General features: G+C 36.4%; 2 protein-coding genes across 3 annotated transcripts in view; both read right to left on the bottom strand.

Moving 5' to 3' along the window:
* LOC142351433 (cytochrome c1, heme protein, mitochondrial-like) overlaps positions 1-27,727 on the bottom strand; it is a 344,310-nt gene that overhangs the window by 138,633 nt on the left and 177,950 nt on the right. The window lies entirely within an intron of this gene.
* LOC142352250 (uncharacterized) overlaps positions 1-27,727 on the bottom strand; it is a 70,776-nt gene that overhangs the window by 38,909 nt on the left and 4,140 nt on the right. For both annotated transcript variants that reach the window (XM_075404725.1, XM_075404726.1), the window contains exon 3: positions 22,146-22,298. In XM_075404725.1, coding sequence (XP_075260840.1) covers positions 22,146-22,298 — 153 coding nt within the window. The remainder of the gene's footprint in view (positions 1-22,145; positions 22,299-27,727) is intronic.

The following is a 27,727-nucleotide window of genomic DNA, read 5'->3' as shown; positions in this document are numbered from 1 at the left end:
CTTGAAAAAATCTTACAAGATCTAGGCATTCTACCTGTCCACAGAACACTTTCATAAACTTCTTTAAAACTTAATTTGAACAGTAAATCCCAATCAAGTTCCCCAGTTGGAAATACGGTTTTTCATATCTCTCCTTCATTTGCATTTAGGTGAACCTCATTGTAACAAAAACCTTAGGAGTCATTTTTACGAAACATGATTTTTCAAAGCTAACATTTTGAAATTCGAATACCTTTTTTAAATGACCTGAAAAAGATAAAACTGTCAAAATAGAACCAGTCACTTTTAACGCATCAGGCGCCATTTGACGAGTTATGTAAGTTTCTGACAACAGTCAAAAGCAGGTGAAGCGAGTCAATTCATACTCTACGAATCCTGTAATCGCAGTTATGTAGCCTATTTTACAACTGTCAATACGCTGACTGGCTCCTTCAACTGCAATATAAATAGGCCCATCAACAACACTAAGCAGGGCCAAAAGTTACAAATTTATGAGCCGCTCATTTCCGATATGAGCAGACTGGATGGCACAGCGGAAGACTTTACAATTCTAATCCAGAGACAAATGTCACCCAAACTGACAAACTAACAAAAAGTGAACTTTAGATCTCAGGTAAAACGATATTAAAAACTTTTAGACCAATGCTCCATTAACACTTTGTACAGCTTCTAAAAACTAACGCAAACAGAAAACATTCCTCTCAAATGCATGTACCCTATTTTTCAAAAAGATTATAACGACTCAACAAAAGATGGCGACTTCTAGCAACTTTTGCGATTGATAACACAATTAGGGAAGTTTTCCATTTACCATACAAAGTTTTAACCGGTTAAAAATTTTAAAGAGCTACATGTTTTTTATATCCACGTTGGTTTCTGAATTTCCCAGCTATCAGCATATGCTTTTTAGTTTCCCAGCTATCAACACGATGGTTTCTATGACAACGGTCTTCGAACTTAAAAAACGCTTCCATCAGTTTTTCTAACATGCTTAGTTCCCCTACATTTTTAAAAAATTGAGCTTGCATAATTTCCCTTCAACTTGCGACCTCCTAGAGTTAGTTAGCTCTTTTCTCCCCTTAATCTCCGATGGCTCACACTTTTTCATTGAGGAGGAAAAAATAGCTGTCAAAGCACCGCCATATTTGCCCTTCTCGATTCATTGGGATTACCCCTGAATTGTGGTCTGGTATAAAATTGCTTTGAATTGAATTAAATTTTCAAATCTCAAACATCTTGGTTAAATTTATGAATTAGAACATGATGCAATAAATTTTCGAGGAAAGCAGAAACATTCCAGGTATATATCAGTTATATCAATCGCTGTGTCAATCTCGGAGAAACTATAAGTGGAATTTTCATTTAAAAGTACAAGCGAAGAGGCTCCTTAAATTAATTGAACGGGCAGGACCGTCTTTTCTTTGAATGATCAAAAAATTTCTAAAAGTACTTCACACTAAAATTCATCTGTTTAAAATAATTTAGATAATTTTTAACTCACTCGAATGGCTGACAAAGATGAATTCTCAAAGTATTTTAAATGGAACAAATTAGAATACTTTATGATAACTAAAAACAGCTGCATTTTCTATTGTGATATTTCTACAGATCTATTCTATAAGTTGCTCCAGGATTTGTACTAACGCTATATTAGTTAAGACAGAACCGACTAAGGTCGGAGGAAATGCTCTCGAACGACAAGTGAGAGCTCAAATATATTGAAGCCTGGTTCAGTTGCGGAGGGAGTAACTAAATTCAACAAGGGGCTTCAAATGACGTCATTAGAGGTTATTATATACCATATAACCACTAACAAAATTTTAAGTACAAAATACATCAATTTTGGCGTACTTTTCATTTGACTTTTAGTAGTAAACTTTCACCACTTGAGTTCAGCTGCTGACACTTCTGAATGAAAGAGTAAACCGAAAAAGTCAATGGCGTAAAAGTCACTTGAAAAGTCAAAACAGTTAAGCCAAAAGATTTGCATAAAAAGACATACACGTTTACAATAACTGCTTCAAACTTCGTTCGAGTGCATTAAAAATTTAATTTCACGCCCTCTGAAGCAAACATTTTCAATTTTTTTAATAAAAATAGCACCACTGCACGTGCTGAGCTTGAAGGCTTCACGGAGTTAATCAGGGGCAATGAAACAGGTCTAAACCTAACCGACTAACGTCGGATGAATTGCTCACAAACGACCGGAGAGCGGCTGGCTTCGTCAGTAGCAAGTCACGGATTATTGAGGCTAGCTTTAGCTTAGTTGAAGGGGGTGAGTTGAGCGCAGCAGGGGAACCAGGGATAAGGTGGGCGGTGGGAGGGTGTCCTCTGGCTGCACGAGGCCCTTACAGCCTGAACGATGTGCAGAGGCAGGGATTGGAGTGAGTGATGGAGGGAATGATATGGGGGGGGGGTCAATTTTTAAGCTTTTTACGCCATAAGTAACAAAACAGTTTCTGTGAATCTTATACTTGGAGACTAGTGACCTGAAAGGCTCTAAGAGAACTCAATGCCCGCTGGGCACTACCTGTTTACCCCGTTTGTGACGCATTAAAAAGACCAACAGGACTTATATAATTGCCACAACCTTCGTTTGAGCAATTAAAAATTATTTTAGCTTCATCCTATTGAAAGCTTCATTAACATAACTAATAGTTTTGACAAAGATCAGCATTGTTTGCAACAATTTCTTTTGAGATAGAAACGGAGGCGAGGGTTACAGCGTCACTTGCATAGCTTATTTGGCAATGAATATTTAACCATTTTGAGCTTATGAGAACTGCATTGTTGCAATCTCGATTATTTCTGACCCAGTGCAAGCTACAAAAACTTTTCAAATTACTGCCAAGAGTCGCGTAAAATTGGAAGACTCAATAAAATGACTTTCTAACATATGCTATAATACTAAAAATGTCCATTGTACAGCTCTCATCAGCGAAAAACGGAGGACTGCGTACACCAAAATAGAGCAAAACAGAGAATAGACCAAAATAGAGCTCATAACAATTGATAGCACATTAAAAAGGTATCAATAAGTTACCATCATCTTCACGTTGGCGGCAACTCAAGATGGATGCCGGCACGAGCATAACACAAAAAAAATCATTTTTAAAAATCAAAAATGCAATTGAAAGCTCAGCAGTGGCCCAATGCATTTTTCATTATTTTTAAGTTTGGAGATGGCTTATTCATATTCTGAAAGTAATGGCAACCTAGAGGGAACAATGCGCAGCAGTGCACCAGAAGGGAATCCGCACTTCTTAAGGGATAGAAAGTTAGGTGAGTGGAGGGTTTATGCCCTTCACGCGACAAAGTTCTTTTCTGTTTCGTCAGTAGCTTCAGTGAACAGAATACTAAGAGCCAACTAAAATTATACAAGCTACACGGGTAATTCATGGCCTCAGTGTTTACCAGTTCATCCCGTTTCCAAAAACCAATGAAAATTCGTCGTACGAAAAATCGCATTAAAGACACGTAAAAGGATTAAAAACATAGCCGGCAGATTGCCGGAATAGCTGCGAAAGAAGACCTGCGTGCCATATAATAGAGATAGAAACAGATACAGATCTAAATTGAAAAAAAAATGGACTCCGCTCAAAAAACTAGGTAAAAAACATTCAGCGATAAATTAATAACGCTTGTTAAAATTCATTCCACAGAAGCCTCTTATTAGGGACCTTTACTGCACGTATGAGTTCCTTTGACCTTAAACAAATTCAAAATAAACTTAAGTTTTAAAGTGCAAAAGCCATTTTATTGAGTGAGGTAAGTCACGTATGATCAAAATCTAATCACGCAAATAACCTAAAAACTTTTACTAAAACGAGCGAGAAATGACGTCACGCGCGCAAATGTCGTTAGTGAGAGGAAGAAGTCATTCAGAAAATTTGACTTTTTCAGCTTTGCTGTGTGAACAAATGTAAAACGAAAAAAGAGCGTCAGACGACCAAACAAAAAAAAACCAAGAGCACTGCAATATAGCTTCGCTCAGCTTACAGCTTCGCAGCTCTAATAAGTGCTAAAATCGTTGTTTTGCGTCAATTAATTGAAACAATGGAACTGATTTGATGGAGAATTGGAAAAATTAAGACGTCAAACAGCAGTAAACATAACGGACTAACGCAAAGCCAAATGACTTCAAACAACCAGTGAGTGATTGGTTTCGGTAGTAGCCAGCTGGGGCTTAAGGATGCTAGAATTAGGGCGTGCATTATGGGGCGGGGTAAGCGGCGCGCCGTAGGGATGTGGTGGTGGGGGTTGGGAGGGCTATAAAAGAAGGAATTTATGTCTCCTCAAAAATTTCAATTAAGAGAACTTAATACCCTCCGAGAGTTACCTGTTTATCCCGTTTGAAAAAGGACGAAAAGTCAAAACGCCAAAAAAATCGGTCAAGCGAAAAATCGAAACAAGACCACAGGACTCATATAAATGCAGAAAACTTTATTTGAGAGCAATTAGAAGCAATTCTTCAATTATAAATTAGTTTGTGAAACCGATGAAAAACTTGAACTAATTTATTCGCTCGAAAAATAGTTAAAAATTTTTGCAGGTCAATTGAGTGCATTTCAGAACTATAGAATGCGCTGCGCAAAATTTAAGACCGATCTTGAATGAATCGGCGTGCAACTACCCCCTACCTGCATTTACAAAAAACTAAAGACAAACAACGATCTTAAAACATTCAGCAAGTATCTTGCAACCCTAGCTGATATAAAATTTAACCGCTTTAACTAATTTGACCTGTAACTTCACAAAGATACAGTTAATACTACATCATGTCACAGCGTGGCCTCTAACAGATCGCACCATCATTATCTGTTCACTCGTCAAGGCTCTCTGATCACACGAGGCAAGCTACAAAACGGGGTTTAAACGAGATCGAATGAGAGAGTAAAATTGAGAGGTCTAATTGAACAGTTTCAGTCATGACAAGGACAAAAACTCTTCTACTGACAATCGCTGCATCAAATAATTCTTCACACGCACCAGTTACAACCACTGCCGTCACTTTCGTAGTATTTGCTCTACCGTTCACAGCTCAGCCAATCCAAACAGAATCTAAGATACTCTAAATTGCGATCTTAACCGTAATGTCGAAGTTCAACCTTACCCATTGCTAGCAATAGAGCCCGGCCGGACAGCTATGTTAGCTAAACTAGCTAAGAGAGAACTTCGTGGGCTTAACTTTATGGAGCACGATTTAAGATAAGAAGTTAGGTTAAATCTAATGACCAAGTTGACTTCAAAGACATTTCGGTTGATTGAACAACACAGCATTATTTCATCATTGGTAAAGCTTTGGAGTAAACACATACGACTTATAATAATACACCCACCAGTGGCTAGACACCATTTTCAAGCGTCGTCTCCACTTGTTTATGTCTACATTGCTCTTCAAAACTGACCATCGTCAACTTGATAAACATATGTGACCTCACATCAATCAATTTGTTCAGAGTTTAACCATTTGGTCAAAATACCAGTGATGCCGAATTGCGTTCACTCCTCTTAAGGTCAAAACTATGAATTCATCGCGCGCGCATCACATCAGTTCCAGTCTATGTATATAGATAACAATGGGTATCATACAGACTGTAAATTTGACCAGGGGTAATTTGATTACAAAAGCGATAAAATAAGATTGATATTTGCCTTTCACAGAAATTTCAGACATCTTTAATCTGCATTGAAAATACGTCAGACAAAAGTTTACTACAGCTACTCAAAAACCAAAACTCAACAAAAAATAGGTTAATCAAAATTCTCGCAATGAACTAACTATTACAATACACAGCCGCAATATTACCAGGAATGCAAGAAGGCAAAGATAGAACTGTTTTATTTGGCAGTTTATCAAAGCAGTTTAACTTTGAAAATTGTAAATTGAGCGCTGAAACGCTTTATTCAATCAAAGCAGGAACAAACGCATAGCAATACTGACTAAGGTCAGTCCAATTAATCTTAAACGTCAGGCGAGGGGACGATTGTGCCCTACTTCATTCGGGGAGGGGAGATAATGTCATCAAAGGGCTAGAAGTGATGGTAATCATTTTTAGCCCCTTGGTGACATTATCTCCCCTCCCCGAATGAAGTAGGGCACAATCGTCCCCTCGCCTGACGTTTAAGATTAATTGGACTGACCTTAGTCAGTATTGTTATACGTTTTTTTCCTGCTTTGATTGGATATAGCGTTGGAGCGCTCAATTTACAATTTTCTAAGTTAAACTGCTATAGACCCTTAGTAATAAAAATTAAACCAATTCTGGCCAACCTTTGAGTTGAGTTTCAGTAGTATTGGCGCCAATGACAAAGCAATTCTGAATGAGAGCACCTTTGATCACGCAAAATGAGGAAGTCAAGCGTGAAAAAGTCATTCAAAGTCAAATTATCAGTGAAAAAATTGGCAATGCAAAAACGTCATAAAAAGAAGAGCTGGACCTACATAATTGCTACTGCCTTTGTTTCAATTAAAACAGTAGTGTGAGAAAATTTTCCTATTACTCATGCAGCATATTAATAACTATTAAAATCTAATAGAAAAACTATTAAATCTATTAAAAAAAAATATTAAAAAATCTTATTGAAATCTAATAGTAGAAAAACAGTCCAAAATCCAGATCAACGTTGATACGAGTTAAACTGCTTAAAAATATAGCCCTTTTAAACAGCTTACGAAGCATAGCACATTTTCTATTCTGCCACAAAAACATCCTTGCAAAAGAACCGTAAGCATTAAATAAATGGTTTGTATTCTTGTGTATTTAAGCTACAGGTGTCAAATACTTATAAACTCAATGATAAAACTTATTTCCAGAAAATCTTGTCAAAAACTAACCTGGTCAGAAAATTCTAATAGACTAAAACCAAGAGATATCATTTAAACTGTACTTTTTTCAGCTAAAGTTATAGGGATGAAAACCATGCTGCTTGTAAAAACTAAATGACATATTTTAATTGTCAATTTTGTTCCAGCAGAAATACGTTAGGAAAATACTGCAAAAAAAAACTAACCAGCTGTATGTTACCAGTTTTCAATTGCCTAAGAAAACTTTGTTCCAAGAAAAACTTGGCTCCTCTGCGAGTTGAAAAAAGCGAGTTGTTAAAACCATGAATGATATTTGTTTCCTGATCAAACGAGATAACCAAAATATAGGTGTTTCTACTTGATATAGCACTTCACGTAAAAGCTGATTTACGAATTTGAACAAACCAAATAAAGTCAGATGAACTGCCCTGTAACGACTGTCGGGGCAAACAATTTACAAGGAGACAGACATAGACTAGACAACTTTTATGATGCAAAAACTTCGGACTAATGTTTGAACCCACGTCCGACCAAATAACAGCTGAGGACGTAAAACCATTAAGCTACACGGGCTATGCATGGTCATCTCTCGCCATTGGTTATATTTTAAAACAGACTTAAATTCTAAATGCTCGCAATTGAAATCACTCATAAAAATATCAAAAAAACAGCTTGAAAAAAGTCACTCGAGAAGTGAAACAGAACGATTGTTCCAGAAAACGGTCAAGCAAAAATTTTGGATAAAAAAAGACGCATGACAACAACAATTGCGTCAAAGTTCGCCCGAGAGTAATTAAAAAGCAGGCAATTGTTCACAAGAGAAAGGGACTGCTTCAACGCTCAATTAAAACAGACCACTGTTAACAAAGATGCGATTTATAAAAATCTATCCATAACTTCAAATCAAAACTAGAGGTTGCATAATTCAAAGACAATTTTTGGACAACCGCACAAATGATCTAATTTTCGCAATAAAGAAACCAACAAGGTTTTGAAAATTATTTAAGACACGATCGTGAGGTCCGCTGATTCAAATACCTCAGCACAAATGAGAACTGTCATCAGCGGAACAGTCACGCAGCAATTGCATATGTAACTATAGAACAGTTACTGTTCTCGGATCAGACACAGTTCTAGAACTGTTTTTTTATGATTCTCTTAGAAAAAAAAGTAATGATTAATTTGTCAAAACCATTACCGCCTTTTGAAAAAAATGCAGACTTCATAAAATAGGTAAAAATTATTAATTACACATTTTAGATCGAGGGTCAAAAAAGCAACTTAAAGAAACATCCGATATCTGATAATTAAAACTAAGCTTTTCTCATGCTCTTGATATTCATTATCGACTCTCATTTCAAAATTAACGCTTTCAGTTATCATAATTAAGGTTGGAGAAAAACATATGGTGTTAAGATAAGATCTTTGTTTGTTTGTTTTTCAAGATATTTGTAAAACGAGATTAACTACAATTACGCTGAATTGTTTTACTCCATTGAAAAACTCTAGCGCACCCATCTCTAATCGTGTCATGAACGAATTGTGACCAGGATTGCAAAAATGAGAGCAATGTGCTGCTGCTGCCCAGACAAGTGACCAAATTAACAACAGTTACCTTTACAGTTATTAACCCAATTACCACATTCGCACTCGCTTGTACTTTCCATCTAAAAATGCGAACGAAGCATTACTCACTTCATACTACTCTATTAACGAAATCTATCCAAACTCACAAAGCGCTCCTTTCATCATTTTCCTTTCTAATTGACTTCAAAAAAATAATTATCTGTCACTTTTTGCCTTTAATCACAACTTGAAGCAATTTTTCGAATAATCAAGGAGCTGTTGAAGTATTTGCACAAAAACGCTCAATAGATGAGTTCGAATTACATGGATAATAAATAAGCGCTAATTAAAGGGAGAATCCGATTGTTAGTTAGTTCAAAGCCGTGCTCAGTAGAAGCACTTTAGTACAGAAGATGCTACAACAAACCTATTCATAACTGTGTTATTTATGTTCAAAGGGTTTGTTTCAACAGTAGCACTATGAACAGGGCAAATTTGTTCAAATGTAGGGTTAGGAGAGTGGGCTCTATGTTATAAATATAAATGATTGGTAAACACAATAACATTTCGGTCAAATTGCCAACTTCGTGTTAAGTCTCTACGAATCGGCGTAATTCACTGCACCTTCAAAGATTCGATAATTGCAAAAGCGAACAATGCTCTATAGCCTTTAGCAGGAACAAGAGAACAATAAACTAACGGCACAAACATAGCTCAGATGATAACAACTACCCTATTACTTTCAAACACCTCATTCAAATAGCTCACTCGAGAAAGTATTTCACTTGTTTAAATGAGGCAACTCGAAAATATTGATTCAACATTTCAAACCCTAATGGAGCAACATCAACAAACATTCATTAGCTATACTAGAATTGCCCAACTTCATACGCCCTTTGAACTTCAACTATTTTCAAAATCAACCACTCCAATTTTCTCGCAGACAACCGATACGCAAACATCGACTAGGCCACAACAAAGAAACGTTTTTAACAAATTACTTGAAGGCGCTCGAATACTAAGAGCAGTTTTCGTACCAATTGTGATACACACCCGGAAAATTGCCACGGTTGACCCTCCTGACGCACATCACGATTGATACAGAAACACAGCCGGAAAATTACTATAAAATAGCCGCCGTTGACACGCTTGGCGCACATCGGTAATGATAAAAAGATTGACAGAAAAAGAAAAGGGATAAATTGAGTAAAAAATGTCAAAGTGTGTTCTAATTTGGTGTGCAGTTTGTTATTTAGTAAAACTTTACTTAACTCAGCTTCTAAACTGAAAACTATTTAGCTTAATACGAATGCTAGCTAGCAATTGCTCTTAAAACTTTTCTATCCTAACTAACGATAAATTAATGACCGGGCTTTATCGGTTGATCACGCTTCTTTTCATTCTGCTCTTTTGACCCTAACCGCATTCGCTGCATTGCCCAGACACCAATGATTTTGACCCGTTAATTGAACCTGACCTCAACGAGTGAATGGAATTAAAATTCATTTAATTGAAACCGTGAGTGCGGTAAGTCAGTAGTCAAACGTGAAAGTCGCGACCAAAATGTAAATCGAATTGAAAAAAGGAGAGCCACTAAATAATAGGCATTGAGATGCTGACGGCGGCAGCTAAAAAAAGAAAAGGAAGCATAGAAACTGACCATTTATTTCTAAGTATCAAAAAGGATTCTAAGTTGGTTGTGCAGCTTCAGTCAGCCTACACAGCTATGATTTGCTCGTATTCTGAACTGAAGGCTATTAAGCAGTATACCGATACCAGCTAGCAATCGCTTACATGAACCCAATAAACTAATGCACTTAATGACCGGGCGTTATCGGTTTATCTATTTTCTTTCAAGTTTGCTTTTGACCTGGGCCGTACTTACTATAATGCATATTTTATTTTTAAAAATATATTAAAGTTCATTCAATAGAAAAAGTGAGTTATGTAGAACGAAGAACTTGACAGAAAAGTGAAACAATATAAAATGTACCAGGACAATTCTTCAACTACAATGAAGAAGTTTCGTTGATAAAACAAAAACTACACCTAGAAATAACAAGTTTTTGACTTGGGAATCCATTCAGACAGAAACTGATCAAAGATTTTTAACAAGAGTTTTAAAAATTGAACAGAAAACCATTATCGAGAAAAATTTTCTTGTTCAGACCTTTTCTCACTTTTATTTGAAATTCGAGCAAGTAAAAATTATCTTTGGCTCTAATTTTTGAATCGGCGTGAGCGATATAACTGTTCAATTTTCATTTCAAAAATCATGAAAAGATGTGAACGGATCTTACAAAAAACAGCAACGAATACATTTCAAACTTTTCGTGTTGTAAAACTCATAAGTGGGGCAAGTCCTGAATTATCGTCTAAAGGTTTTGCAAACTCAAGATCTGAGCAACAGTCTTTGATAGTCTTAGAACAACAGTCTTTGATAGTTAACAGAGCATAAACTGAAAAAAGGAATGGAGCCAATATTAAAAAATCATTTTCATTTTTGAAAAAACTAGTGTTTTCTGGGTAAAAAAATATAACGGCATATTAAGTAAACGTTCAAACAATTGGACATCAAACAGTAAACACCGCCCTGGAAGAAGCGAAATGAGATAAAGTCAATAGAGACTAGAAAAAAGTATCGAAAAAGCAATTTCACTACAGACTTTTGAGAAAGTAAACTCAATGTAATTCAAACAAGTAGCGTTAACGTCATTAAAACCGTTAGATATGAATTTAAACTATTAATAAGCTTCAATTGAGCCTTATCAAAAAAACCGACGCTACCTGCCGATAATGACACTTTATGATAAGACAACAAGTACTTTAAAAATGGGCAGAACTAAAAAAAAATATTAGGTATTTTTGAAAACAAAAGATGTCAAAGTCGAAAAGTTGGTTCTGAATTGAAGTTCTTAATAGTTTCAATTATGTATCAAAAATCCAATCAGACCTGCTATTAATATTAGGTTACAGGACAACAAATATAAGAATTGGCGAGAAAAAAAATCAGTAATAATTTTTGAAAACAATTAAGATCAAAGTAGTAAAATACGTTAGATATGAAAAGAAACCATTGAATAACTTTAAATTTGCCTAACATAGAAAATATGGCATGAATAAAAAAGCTGATTTGAAAAGCGGGTCACGTGAAAGTCGTATCAAAAATCTCTGAAAACCAGATAAAAAATTGCTCCGGGAACTATTAATAACAACAACGCGCATTACGTGATGCCCAAACGAATTATCTTTCGCTTACTTTGCTGCATTAATAAGTCAACATATGAAGGTATAAAAAACTGTGATAGGTTTTTTTAGTGCTAGTGCGCTTGTTTTTTTTTGTTCTGGTTAGATTAAGATGACTTTATTGATCACAATTCCACTATTCAGTATTGGACAAAAAATTCAAGGAGCCACTTTAAAGTGAGAAGTTTGAGCTTCAATTTTTGTTTAGATTGAGAAGTTGAAACATACCCCGCAGATTGACAGAAAATAGCCGTCGTTGATTCCCATAACTCTATTGGGATTGAAAGAAAAGAAAATATCAACAAAAATTGATTTTTCTATACGAACATTTTTAGTGCAATTTATTTTGATGTTATTTCGTAATTGAACATACTCCTGTCTCTCAGTGAGAGGCTACGATCAAAACCAATAAGCATTAGAGATGGTAACTAAGACTAATAGGAACGACGTTCAAATAGCAGGCATCTAAAATTGGGCTTTATGGGTTTATCCCGTTTCTATTTCTGACTTCAATTTTTTATTCTGACTCTGTTCATTTTGAATTGCTTTGCTGAGTAACTGATGTTCAAAATTACTTTTAGCAGAATGAGAGAAGAGAGAAACTAGCCTAGAGAACTCAAAAAGATTTCACGCGAAATGTTGAAAAAGCGGCAAAATGAGGTAAGGCGAAACATTTTTTTGTTCGGCGAAGTAAAAAAAACTAGGAGCGCTATAATAGCCGGCTGAGAAGATGAGGGCGGCTATTAAAAAATCTTCAATTTGAAAAAATTAGAGAGCCATGACAAAAACCGGAGAACTCAACCCTAACAAACTTTTCAGTCCACTACTCTTGGACTGCTTCTAAACTCCAAAATCCATTAACACATTTGCTGTTTTAACAAAATTTGACAGGATGCTGCTCAAACGTCATTCTTCTTAACATTATTCTAAAACTTACTGAACATGCAAAGCACTATCTTTTAAACAATGAAAATCAAAATTCTGTGATTGATGAAATGAATGTGACAATTGAGCTTAATCTTGCTTCTTAATGATGTGAAACGTTTCGTGGAAATATCGGAAAGATCTACGTCGGAGAGAATTGCTCCCAAACGACCAGCTGACTTCGCCAATAGCGAGCTACGGTTTAGTGAGGCTAGCTTTAGCTTAATTGAAGGGGTGTGAGGTGAGGGTCAACTTCTAAGAACCGCCCTTCACACCATAAGTATAAGTTTCCAAAACAGTTTCTTTGAATCGCATACTTGGAGACTAGTGAGCTGAAAGGCTCTAAGAGGACTTAATGCCCGATGGGCGCTACCCGTTTATCCCGTTTTTGTGGACAAAATTCAAATGCGTCAGACGAAAAATTGGTCAAGCGAAAAATCGCATAAAAAAGACCGACAGGACTAATATAATTGCTACCAACTTCTTTTGAGAGCAATTAATAAGTCAATAAGGGCTTCGCTCAACTTCGTTTAGGGACTCCTCCAATAGACACAAAACAACGTAATGCTTTTCAATTTGAGCAAAATTTTTCAATTTAGGCCACTTCTTACGAAACAATACCAAACTAAGAACATCATTAGCTTAAACTCACATAGATTCTGAAACATTTAAATTTGAAGCATTGCACTCAAGCTATAAACCCTATCAATTACTCTTAAAGAGAGAGCTTTGCATAATAGTCCAAATTAAATCCAGCTTAGATCCATGACGAACAGATTGTTTGGCAGCCTCCAATTGGCAGATAAGAGACACTTTACCAGTCTACAAATATCAATGAAACACCTAGTCGCTCAATGCCTCAACAACTTTGACTAAACGATGAGTATGTTAGAGCCCAATTCGATATTTAACGATGACGTCGAAAGCGAGTTATACTCCTAGGCACTAGTTGTATTTCTGGGTCCTCAATCTCAAATATGATATTCGAAACGAATGACTATAAGGAAATTAGATCAAGCATAGATGGATTAGCTCCCAAGATTAGTTTAGAGGCCATTTAGTTGATAGGCGTAATGAAGCAATATTGAGAACACGGAGAACATAGCGCATTTTGAACCAATTCGACGATACTTTAATTCAAAGCCGGTATCAAATTATAGCTCCGGAATGCATAATCAACTAACGTAAAAAGTCTAGAAAACCGTTACCTGCTGAGTTTTCTTGTCGCAATTTGAATTGCATAAGTAAACATATCGACAGCAGACAATCTTGGTGATATTACTGCACATCCACATAAGATACACATTTTAAGATACACACCAATTTAGATTCATAAAACTATTGAGCAATGAACCCGTAATTTTGCTACTAGGCAAAAAATTACCTTTAAAATCAAGTTAAGCATTTATCAAACCCTTCATGGCTATGCTAGCATCTCTCGGCTAGCAGCTAATCAAACATTTCTGCGAATCCAAACAATTCCAGTTAACAGTTTGTAGACTAATTTCATGGACCTAATTGGTTTCTTTTTAACGCACTATCATCAACTAGGCTATGGTTAGAACCACAAATTTTTCAGTTTGTTTCTAAACGAAAAGACCGAATGTAAAATAGGACTAGGAAAGCCGTGCTCTTTCGAAGTCACTAGGCTACAAAAATTTACATCTATTACAAAACACATTTTTGGTACATTAAGTTTAGCAGATACTTCCGGTTCATGGTTATCTCTTTTGACTTGTTTTTCTTACTCAACATGATGCCTGGTATTTTCGAACTCAGTTTCTTCAACAAACAAAGAAATATTGGACGTTGTTAGCATAAAAATTAGTAACTGGTGAAGACAAACTAACTACTGCATGGAACTATTCAAAATACAAGTCATCCTCACTACGCTACAGCTTTCACTCAGAGTGGCCAACAGCTCTGTATTAATCGAAAATACAATCATAATGCAACAATTAACAAACCAGCCTTTCGTAGACTTGTAAAGAACAAAAAAGAACTCTGCAAAACCGCACACCATTAGCAGCATTAATTAGCTTCAGGAATTCCACCAATTTTGGTCGAAAATTAGCATTTAACAGTACAGAGTCAACTCTAAAAATTTGAGTATCGTCAATGCGCAGCAGAAAAGACAATGTCCTTTTTACCGATTCATACATTACAAACAGTTTTGCTAAGTGCAATTCATGTCCCCCTCTCAAGTTAAATCTCCAAAATTTTGTCGGGTAAAATACCTACTAACGTCGGTTAAATTGCTCTCAACCGACTGGAGAGCGTTTGGCTTCGTCAGCATCTTGTTTGGTCTCACGGAGGCGAGCTTGGGCTTAACTGAGAAAGGGGGAAGGAGTAGGAAAGGGGGAAGGAGTAGAGAAGGGGGTGCATCAGGGGGGTCTCAACGGTGGTCGAGTGGTGGGGTGGGGGCTAGACAACCAAAAAATCTGCATCTCACGCCATGATTTTGTATTTCTTCAGCTTCAGTAATTTCACTTCGAGACTAGAAAAGCTCTAACAGACCTGCTCAGCAATTTAAATCCATGGGCATTTACCTAAATATTCGATTTGACCAGACGAAAATTATCAGATGAAAAGCCGGTAGTACAAAAAATTGGCTTACAAACATAACTGACTAAACGTCGGAAGAATTGCTCTCGAACGACTAGTTGGAGCTCTAATCAATTGCAGCCTGCTTCAGTCGGGGGGGGGGGGGGTTCTAAATGGGACTAAGAAATTCAAAAGTGGGCTTCAAATAACCACATTAGAGGTTAACATATAATACTATTAAGATTTAAAGTAAAAAATGACACCAATTACGGCCCACTTTTCATTTGAATTTTAGTATTAAATTGCCGCCAATTGAGTTCAGCTCCTTGAAATTGTGATCGAGAGGTAATTTTAGATCACGCGAAACGCAAAAAGTCAAGGGCGTAAAAGTCACTCGAAAAGTCAAAACTGTCAAGCAAAAATTTTGCATGAAAAAAGACACACGTTTACAATAATTGCTATGAACTTCGTACAAGAGCAATTAAAAAGCAACAGTACTAATATAATTGCTACAAACTTTGTTTAAGAGCAATTAATAAAAAACACTACACGTTCAAATTTCTAGCACTGCAAAAGCTTGTTTGCACGCCATTTGCCAATTAATTTGGAGAGAAATGTTGAAACAAAATTGAGATGACAATACAGGTGTCAGGACAATATACCCAATGGCATTATACCCAATGCATTTTGATGTTTCCCTTCAATAATCCAACTACAAATTAGCAGACACTATTGGACGTAATGTATTAACGTACTTAATGGCCATGCCTCAGCGGCCCGTGGGACTTGATATGAAACTATCACAACCGAACATGGGATTAAATTATCCACTTGACTATGTTAAAATACGTGTAATAGCGACGGCTAAGTCATAGTCGGATTATTGAACCAAGTATTGAAGTGTATTGGGTATATTGGCATTGGGTATAATGGCATTGTCATGTAACCAACAACATGGTTAAATAATCTTTTCATAGAGGAGAAAGCTCTGGAGTTGGTAAGCTGCCCAGTTACTTACAAACATATCCGGCGATTCAGAAAACGAACTATTTAAATGCTTAGAAAGAAAAGCACCTAAGAAAAAGTAGTACGCGAAAAGGTTCAAAAAGTTGATGAACATTTTTAAGGAAGAAAATGATGTTAATGTCTAAGAGCACTTGCAAATTTGCATATTATTTTTCGATGAGCTTATTTTTATTATTAATTTCACCGCCTGTCTGATTATAAAGATAGGATTTTATAAGATAGGTATAGGAGGTATAAGATAGGTTATATAAATGGGGCGAAAAAAAGTAGAATTAAAATCAACAAGGATTGGAACCTTGCACTGATAAACTTTCAGTATATGGTTCTTTTTCGTGATACATTTTTTCTCAGTTCAGGTTTTTTTTCATGAACCTAACTTTTGACTGCACAGACGCAAACATTGATTAATGCCGTGACATGTGTAGAGATAAAAGGCCTCGTAGTTACTCAATTTACTTTCATCATAACTTGTAGATTGAGTGAAGCCAATTGACAAGCAGGCATCAAATCGCTAATGAGTGATGAGTGTACAACAGGCTAGACTATCAATCCATTAAATTGATTACCCCTTCCCTTTGTACAGGTTTACGCGCCGTACTCACTTCACCTAATGCCCCCCCCCCCCCGTTCTCCATCCAATCCCACCTTTGTCTATTTCTCCTATCTACATGTCTCTCTCGCACTCAAAACACTTCAATAACTGCAGATAACATGTCAAATCTAGCTTTAAGCAGTTTCCACCTTTCAACGCATCTTACTTTATTCGATAAGGTTAATAATGCAATTGTTTCCCAAAATTTCTCCACTTTGCCATTCAAAGTGCTTTAAAACGCGTTCGTCGACTTAGAAAAGGTAACACAATGAAATTTCAAGGCTGATTTCAGATTAGCGCCTGTGAGGAAAGAAAGCGAAATGATTGATTGCTTTGAAAACGCGTGGAATGAATCGTTCTTTTCCCAATTTTACCCAAATCTCAATCTCTCGCACAAACACACGCTCGCAGATAGCGGCACCTCTTGACACGCGGCTACAAAATTGACAAGGCCATGACAACACAACAATTTGGGACTTCATTCTCGAAGAAAGGCGATTTTCCTTTTGCTTAAGATGGGATAAAAAGGGTTTTCAGTTCTGCTCGACAATTAATAAGGAGCGGACGGTGCGTGTTTTGCAGTCTTAAAGCTTTGCGAATAGGGGAGGCGTCTAGCGCATGCTATGTCCGGATTAGGTTGATTTGGCAAATCGAACGCCGCCCGCGATAGTTGCTATCAATTCTCTTTTATTTTAGTCTTCTTTCATGCATATATTCTTTGTAGTCTGCTCGTTTCCTTTCTATTCTCCCGTTTTCCCCTTATTTCTTTTCTAATTCTTTTCCCAATCCCCCCTCTTTTCCCCTCTCTCCCTCTGTTCAAGGATGAATCTACAAACAGAACGCGGTGGCAGATGCCAGTGAATTCTGGCTACGGATATTACTCGAGAGAGTGAGCGACTAAATTGAATGATGGATGAGTGAAAATTGGGACAACTCTGGCTGGGGAGGCGGACCACCGTTTTGTGTACACGGACTACTACGGACGGGGTATTAGATGTGAGGCACATGCATTAAAGGATACTGTTTGAAGCTAAAGCCAGTCGGACTGGCAAAACCAAGCCAAAAAGAAAAAAGGAAAGGGAAGAAAGCGTTTGGTTTCAATTTGTACACATAATTTGAACAAACATTTGTTTTAATCTTCGTTTTCTCTGTATTGTGTAATGAATTGAATCCAGATTCTTAGAAACTTGGACAAATGAAAAAAAAAATAGTAGCTTATTTCCAAGAATTCGGAAACTAGGTTATAATAATAAAAAAATTTATAATTAATATCGAGACATGCATCCTCCAAAAAGCCGGCCATTAACAATGAAGGGCTTTGAATCCAAGTTAAAGCGGAAAAAGGAGCAATCTCAATTGGAGCAATCTTGTTTTTCACAAGTGCGATCTTGTTTGACGCTCTTTAACGCTAGGATGAACAGTACTATCTACCAGACCAGAGAGGTTGATCTTAGCAGAAGGACCTCTCATAGCAACTATAAATCTACATTTCAATGACGCTTTGTGTCATTTAGGTGGGAAGTGCCGGCTATTGATAAAAATGACGTCGACAATCTCAATTAAAAGACAGCTGAAATGATTTATGAATTACAGTAATGCAAAGCTTAAAACTTAAAATTACGAAATAAGTGACAAGGAAGGAGCGAAAGTTTCACAACTTTGACAAAGAGGATATTAATAATGCACTGAGCAATTAGTCACTCTTTAAGAGAAATTGCAGCTTTCCAAGAAAAAAGCAATTCAAAAAACTTCTGGCAGATTTGCAAGGATTCTATCTGCTTTCAATAACTTAGAATTGTTATTGAAGTTTCTCATAAACATCTTGAGCTCAATCAAAATTTCCCTTTTTCATTAATATTGTCACATTTAACGCATCAATGTGACATTTGTAAATTTTGAATTATCTAGCACCTCAAATTTTCAATCCGAATTAGTGACTGTCATAATTTCACGCATCTTATCAAGGGGCGAAAAGGTGTTAGAAATTGACAAGGTAATTTAGGCTATGTGGGTAATAAGCTAAGTAGAGCAATATGGTGTTCTAATCGAGGTTGTTACGGTCTATGTTTGCTTATCAAGTTCACTAGTAGCACCAGACGGTGTAGTAACGTGTCTGCTCCTAATGGTGTGTTGTAGTATAGTTGTATGATGGTGGTGGTGGTGCTGTTTATTGCTCCCACCTTTCCAATCTATTTTCCTCTCATTCCAAAGCCACCCACTCTTAAACATTTCCAAATTATCGATACCAATTCTGCTACTGCTGTTATTCTCCACACGCACATTCATACTAACATACTACATGTTAGTCGCTCTAATAATATCGAGCGTCGTCCTCAGAACTCCTGCCTTAATATCCTCCTTCCATCACCTCACGTTCATTCAGTCAAAATTACTTCAAATGAAATTATACATATCCATATTAGCCGAATAATAACTATGCCGAGCGACTCAATTCGTTGCCAAATTTTTGCTAAAAAAATTAACGTTAGTCAAAGAGTAGACGTGAAAAACTACTAAAAAAACTTCACAGCTATGTTACCAAAACCCAATCTTCAATTGATCATTATCGCAATAATGAGTTCCCGTGACCTGATATACATGACTACTTGAAACTTGCAATTTTATCACAAAAAGCAAAAATCGGCCATCTAAACAACTTGACAGCGGTGGTTGGTTTAGTCCCGATGGTTAGAGTTCTTAGCACTGGCGAACTTTGTGAAATGGAACAAGGCGTAATAGGGAGCAATGAGTTTCTAGCTCCGCTTTCATATATCTGAGCTATTGATCTACGCACACACACTAAAAGCCGCATTCGATTATTCCCTAGAGCACATTCAACGCGAATACAAAACACAATCATACATATAGTTACAAATTCATAGTTACATAAATAGTATACGAATTGATACAACATTCGCACACACAAACACATACATGTTGGGCATTGAATTATGGTAATAAAAGCGGCTGCAAGATCAAACAAAAAACCACTTCCTCCTAAATCTGTTCCATTATTTATTCCATGAACGCCAGACTGGAAAACGACAGTTCAGGACATGAAAAACAACACAGGCACTAGGACCAGAATTGTTTCAAACTATCCACGCGTACATTGTACTCTACTGCTCGGCGCAATTGAGACTGAGGACAAGCCTAGGCTAAAATACCACTAACACTACCACTAGAACGATAGATGAAAATATAAATATAGATATATGTATCAATCTCTGTAGACAAATACGAGGTTTACTCACACTCCACAATTTGCACAATTCATAAACCTGTTCCTTTTTTATTCACAAAACAAACAATGCCATTCCATTTGAAACAAGTAAAAGCTTAGAGAGAGCGGTGCTCGAACAAATTCAAATAGCGGAACAATGACTGAAGGATTCACACAATACCACCACATTAATAGCAAAAGTGTCATTTCGAACAGTTACAAATGAGACTCTACTTAATTCAATCACATTTGACAGACCCCTAGACACGGCGTTTCTTCTTACTCTAACTCTCGTCAAGGATAAATATCGAGCTAGGAAAATTAATCTCGCACCAGCACACAATACGCTACACTATTCACTCTGAGCTATATTTAAATATTTTTAAACCTCACTGGTGATACAGAAATCAGACTGAATCATGGTTGAAATTTAGTTCTCGCCAAACAAACAAATTGACTACCCGAATTCCTCAGTGTCCTTTCATAAACAGAAGATGATTGATCTTTTTTTTACAAAAAAATAGGTGTCAAATAAAAGTTTTTTTAAAAGCTAAGAGACAGGGCAATTTCTGATGAGACATTGAAATGTCCAGAAAACGTTGAACTAAGTTGTTATTTGAGCATATTTTTGAAAACATGAACTTATCCTATGACACATGTGACTACTCATACATAGGATAGGATTATATAACAAAAAAAAAACATTTGAATAAAGAGGTCTTTCAATTCTCTTATCAAAAAAGACGAACATTCATAGATGCATTCGTTGTTAGTCCTTGAATTTGCATTGTTTAAAGTGTCTTTATCGACTAATTTCGATTAACGCACGAATCTCTTCACGATTCTGTCACTCAAAAAAATCAAGTATATTCAAATCGCATACTGTTCACGCGATAATGAATTCAGTCATAAGTGAAGACGCTTATTTTTATCTAAATGACAAATTCTGTTCACAACTCAAATTTGATTGAAAAACACAAAATTTAGAGAGCTTCTTCAACATTTTACGGCTCCTATTTAAAATTTACTATAGCAAAATAAGCTCTATTTTTGTACAAAAAACCGTCATATCACAAAAAGATAATTTTGTTGCGTTTAAAATTTCGGCGAGTCAACATATTTTCATATTTTAACGAAAAAATGTAAGCGCGATGATTCAGCGCATAAATGGGTGAACAGTGCTAGCTCAAAAACACTAAATTGTTTACATCAGACTTCGGAGACAGCGCATCAGTTTGTTCAAGCAGAGAAGATGAACAAGCTCTGAAATAAACTGCGCAAGTGAACGTTCTCGGGACACGAACAGGTTCCATTATTCTGAATGCAACCACTGCGATAGCCATTTAACAGGCACGCAATTGAGGACCTCCCTTCAAGAACCCAGACTTAAACTCTCATGTAATTTCTACCACATGTAATTTCTCCCCGTTCTGACACGGAGCTCTTAGATTGCACAAACAAAATCACGCTAATTAAACAGTCTTGATTTTAGGGACTTGCAATGCCTGTGGAGGACATCATTCTGACAGGCAGTTCAAAAAATGATAACCGCAAAAACTTATACACAAATGAAAATTGACACAGTTTGAGCCAAGTTTTTCGACGACATTCAAAAAGTCAATAATTGTTTTCATAAAAAGCTTTCTTATTCCGACAAATTTTTATGCTGCCATACAAAACTACTCCCCCCCCCCCCCGCATATTACATAACTTTACTGAAATCGACAAAATCTAAAGCAAGCATGTCAAAAAAGACAACCTTTACAATAATTGCTTCTCATTCGAGAGCAATTAAAAATTCTTGAATCAATCCAACTAAATTTGACTATTGTGAAATAGAGGTACCTGGACAAATTAGGGTCATCCTGAACAATGATCCGGAACATAATGATCTGACAAGATATGCGCAAGATTAGACTATGATTATTTCAACTACTTGCAATAAGTCATTTTGCAATAAGTCATTTTGCAATAAGTACAAGGAGTGTAACTAGTAGCCAGGTCATAATTTGGGATAAGAAAGAGCAAAAATTCTGCATGAGAACAGTTGAAATTATGAAACTAAATTACAAAGACTAGTATTATGTTGCTTCGAGTACGCGAAAGCGGAAATATCAACATGTGAACGTTTGTAACGAAGTTTCGTTAATGTTCAGCCTAGTACTCAGCAAGAACGAGTAGCCTCATCTAAGATTATCTCAACTACTTGTACTCACTGGCAGGTCGCATTCCGGCCTCCAAGCAGGAGATGAATCTACACTCTTGACATTTCCTCCTGTAGAAGATGTTGATGTCACACTTCATCCCACTCGCCGCCCTACTCGCACACCTGTTCAGAGTGTTGCTTGTCACACTGCGTCTGAAAAACCCTAAAACACCCAACACAGTTACTGTCGAACGTTGTTCTCTAACCATACGAGGAGGCTATAACATGCATCATAAACATCTAAATGCTCTTTCAAATACTAAAAGGGAATTTGTTATGCACTTATTATAGCTCAACCCGCAAAAAAATATTTTAATTCAATAGAGACCTCAAAAATTACATCATTTTTGTTTATCTTAAACAAATGCTCATTTTTTTCTAAATGACAAGCTAAATTACAACAACAGTACTGTTTAATAACATACACTAAATCGTAAGCTACACTAAATCGTAAGCGCAGCTTTGCTACAGCAGTTTTTTTTACATGGAAGAGACAAACTTTTCCCGAGCACAAAATGGGAGTAAAATTACTCCCTAACTACATGAACTGTCTGGCCTTGAACGGCTGTTTGTTTCACTCTAATACTTCCTACCTCCAACTACTACTTAATTTTGGTCTGGAGTCATTTTTCGGACCTTGATTTTCTATCTATTACAGAAACATTGAAACCGAGTCAGAAATTCGATTGGACTTCCTCAGTTGACCAGTTGGTCAAATGATTGAACATAAGACAACATCTAATATGAACAGCAGTAGTCCTTCGATGAGGACTTAGCATCGAACACCACAATAGAAGTAGTAGTAGCATCAACAACACTGATGCTAGTCAACTTTAAGAGAATTAATGTAGCTGAAAAAAACTACGCGAGCAGATTATAGCAATTAGAAAAACCACATTTAAGCCACAGTTCAGCACATGCGGAGATCTATCGGCCAACTTTCTCATTCTGATTGTTCGTACTTAAGGCGTGACGTCGCCCCAGTTTAAACTAGTAAAAGCTAACTTGAAAAGCCGTGTTAAACGCACAAAAACCTGCAAAGACAATTTAGCATATGTTATTGTGTAACCATCAGGCCTTTTGCTTTACATATTAACAACTGTACACAGATTTTTAGTTGAAAAAAAAACAGCGTAAATTTGGTCAAACTCAGTTTATTTTTTGGTCTGGTTTCACATAAACTTTAAACTGAATTAGCCAGCGAAGCGTGTGGCCTAGCTTCAGCTTAGAGCTAACCAGCTCTATATAAGATAACACACAAGTACTGCTAGCATAAATTGAAACGTTTCGTTATAGTTGAGTATGGCTTATCTTTTTTCAAGTCTTTCGCGCGAATGAACAAATATTATTCAGACAAAACAATATTAGTATCTCCTATTTGTTTAAGTTTCTCAATGAACAACATGAAGCATTCGGACAACGTTACGAACTATATAAAAACCAATTTGGCTTCGGGCCTCTGTAATAATACAAATGCTACAGTAACAATGCAAACCGCAAGGCAGGCCGTGTATAGCTTTCATACCAATTAGTTCATCAGCAGCAATTAAAAAATTGGTACCAAGAATCAATGTTGGTACTGTAAGGAACAAATCGCCTATTGAAATGCCTGTAAAACTTTACCAGTGAGAAAAAACATGCAGTGACGAAGCTGATTTGAAACCATTTCAAAACAGAACAATTACCAAACAGCCAAACTTGCTTCATTTTAATTGAAGGTTGAGGAAAAAGACTCGCAGTCATAATAAGCAACAAAACTAGCAAACTAATGTCCGACAAAAGGCTCTCAAACCACTGCTGTGTAATTGCAGCCTTTGGTTTAAGCTGTGTGAAGATAACTTTACATGGGCCAGAGCATCATATGCAAATAAAGTTCGCCATAAAACCTTAAATTTAGCGAATCATTTACATTTTTGATACTTGTGAAAACAGCTGTTTGTGCAAACGTAGTGCACATAATATATATAGATAGATAGATAACTTACCAGAATTCAAGCATTCAGGCATGAATATCAATAAAAAGTCAAACCCATAAGATCAAATCGTCAGTAAAAACTAGCATGCAAAAATAAACACGAAGGACAAATAATTGTGAAACAATTTGCTTCAGAGTGCTCAAAAATATTTGGCGTTAGACAGTCATAGCGAAAACTGGCCAACAGTTGAATTGCTATTTCGAGGAAAATTCTTGGAAGGGAAAATGATTTAGATAAAGACGCTTCACAGATAAGACTTTCTTGTGTGCAAGGAAAGCATAATTGCTCTTGAACGACAGGACAGGCGAGGCACTTTCATTCAGGGGCTCTAGCCTAGATAAATTTTTTTAAGGGTGCACAAAAAGTTAGTCACACCGGGATTCGAAACATTGCCCTCCCGCTCCCTAACCAGAAGCACTGCCCACTCGGCTATCAGGCCATACTTCTTGCGGCAATCGATTTCATTTTAGCAACAGCTTTACTTCGGAGTGAGAGCAAAAAGAGATTACTCAAAAATGAAGAACGAACGCGTGAAAAGTCACTTCAGAAGTCAAAAAATGATCTAGGAGAAAAGCGCAAAATGGCCAAGCGAAAAATTTGCATAAAAAGACCAACACGTTTACAAAAATTGCTATGAATTCGTTCAAGGGCAAGTAATAAACTTTTGTTCAAAATGAAAACCAGGGCTTCTAAACTGCAGAAGTTCAATACTGACATGCTATTTCAGGTTTGAAGTTATAAACATAGCCGAGATTGCCGGAATAGCTTTGAAATAGACTTGACTGCCGTATAATACATATAGTAACATAACCGACTAACGTCGGGCGAATTGCTCTCAAACAACCGGCAAGCGGTTGGCTTCCTCAGTAGCTAGCCACGGTTAAGTGAGGCTAGTTTTCGCTTAACTGAAGGGGCGTGAGGTGAGGGTAATAAATGATGACATCACGCCACGCCACATAACAGCAGCTGAAGTGCGGCATCAACAAAAGAGTTGAGGAGAGAAAGATAGTTTGCGAGAGATATAACGTGTGCGAAAAATACAAGGAACGAAAACCCAACCAACAGGGAGGGAGAGAGAGCTAGGAATATTTTCCATGATGAAGTAAATCATATAGAAAAAAACTGAAAGTAAAAAATCAATAAGTTTCCACATTTCGCTGTGAAAAAAATCAAAACCATTTACTAATTCAGGAGTTCTGTCACGTAACCCATCTGCAAGACTTAAAAAAGTTTCGTTGGCCAGTAATGATCGTTAAACTCAGAAAAAGATAAGTCAGAAATTTTAAAAACAATTACAAAATTTAATAAAATCTCAAAAAATTTGTGATATTAATATCATCAGAACCATTTCGCTGTCTCATGAGACTATCCAGTGTCTCTATTTCCAGCCTTAAATAGTTTCACTGGCTCATAAAGATCCATCAAATTGGAAAAATACTTTTTCAAAAATTTGAACAGAAATTTAAATTTAAAAAAAAATTGCTTAAACTCGAATCATGAAAACATTGATAACTATTCCACTACTTCTAGAAAATATGGAGCAGCTTATTATCATAACTCGGAAAAGATCCCTGGGACCCTGGTGCCGTAAAAGTAAAAAAAATTCAAAAACACTCAAAAACTTGAAAAAATTGAAAGTAGCTTAATATCAAACCCTTAGGGAGGTTTTCTGACCCCTGAGGCTGAAAAAATTTGAAGAATGAAAATGTCAGAAAATTTGATAAAAATTGCAAGTTTTGTAAAAAAAAAATGCTAAAATTCGATGTTAAAATCTTGAAAACATTCCATTACAACTATGAACTATGCAGTAACCTATTATCAGAAACCTACAAAAATGACAAAAACTTTCAAAAAACTTGAAAATGTGAAAATTTGTATAAATTTGCGTGTTTTTGTTTGGATTATCAAAACATATAGCTCATAAAAAGTACTTTTGTCTTTCAAAAGACCTTTGTAAACTTTAACCGGCCTCAACTTTATAACCTTAAATTACGGCACTCCCGGTAGCATCATCGCACTAAGCACCTCTGATGAAAATTAATGCCCGCTGGGCGCTACCTGTTTATCCCGTTTTCAAAGATGAAAAGTCAAATGGGTCAGACCAAACATCGTCTGAGTGGAAACTGACGTCACGCGCACAATTGCCGTTAGTCAAAGGATGAAGCCACTCAAAAAATATATCAGCTACTGCAAGTATATAATCATTTTGAATCTGCTGTTCTAAACATTTTTTTTATTTTGAAAAGAATTTTAGTCCTCTTAACTCCAATCACAGTTGGGGTGAAAACAATGATGAATTTCTCGACCACACAAATAACTATTTAATACCAAAACATCTTTGTTGATAATTACATTCGGAAAGAACCCCTTTCTCCCACCCCCACAAAAATACAGCCTCGTAATCTTTGGATTGTTCAATTTAATTTAAAACACTGGGCTGATCTTGCGTTCTTGTTCAGATTTTAAAGCAGAGTCAATCTTTGACTAAGGCAAAACAAGCCAAAAAAGTTGGACAGAAATTAAACATGATACTCAGTTGATGAGCGGCAGAAGTATACAAAAAACTCTAGTAAACCTGAACGATCTATTTGAAAAAGAAAGCGATGAAGACAAGTAACTAAAAAACACGAAGTCAGGATAACCATTAACTCCAGATTTTTAATCGTAAATCGATTAATTGTTAGTCTCCTTACAAAGAAGCATTCAGCATCACTCGAGAAAAATTGATGCGCAAAGCTCATTATTTCGAGGCACATAAAAACACAAACCGACTAATGTCGGATGAATTGCTCTTGAACAACAGGTGGGTGGAAAAACACGTGACCTCGCCGGGTTCGAACAACTGACCTCTCGATCCTTAACCAGATGCAGTGCCCAATAGACTATCTACTTTTTGTTATGCTGCAACCGATTTAATATCAGCACCAAGCTTTAATTCGGAGTGAAAGCAATAGAGTTCACTCAAAAATGAAGAACGAAAGCGTGAAAAAGTCACTTGAGAAGTCAAAAAATGTTCTAGAAGAAAAGCGCAAAATGGTCAAGTGAAAAATTTGCATAAAAAGACCAAGACGTTTACAATAATTGCTATGAACTTTGTTCAAGAGCAATTAAAAAATATCATAAATCGACATGTTAAACAGTAGAGTTGGAGTTGTCGATCAATCACTAAAAAAACATCATTTCATTCCACTTGCGACGCCTTATCAGGAAAAAACTTTTAACATATGAGTTTTATTAGAATTTAAAGAGACTAGAGTAACCTCAAATAACCCAGTGATAAAAATCAATGGGAGTGTAAGGTAAGTCACTGATTAGAAAAATTTAGCCTGCGATTTGGCTAAAAATTACGTCTTATCAGTATAACCTAAAATAAGGCTACGCACCAAAATGCGCATTTTTTAGGTTCGTGGTGCGAAAAGAACAAAACGAGATATAAACTTCAAAAAATTTTAAAACAAGACAACCCCAACATAGCTATGGTCTTCTCACAGCTACGCTATCAGTCGGTAAAATGAAGGATCAACATTGCGCACAATTTGCAAGTTCGAAAAACAACCAACTAACGTCGGAGAAATTTGTTTTGCACGAATACTGCGAGCTCAAATCTATTGCAGCC

Source organism: Convolutriloba macropyga, chromosome 13 (assembly GCF_964194025.1).
Source record: "Convolutriloba macropyga chromosome 13, txConMacr16.3, whole genome shotgun sequence".
NCBI lineage: Eukaryota > Metazoa > Xenacoelomorpha > Acoela > Convolutidae > Convolutriloba > Convolutriloba macropyga.
Note: the sequence above shows the minus strand (reverse complement) of the source record. Positions and strands in the feature narration are given on the sequence as shown.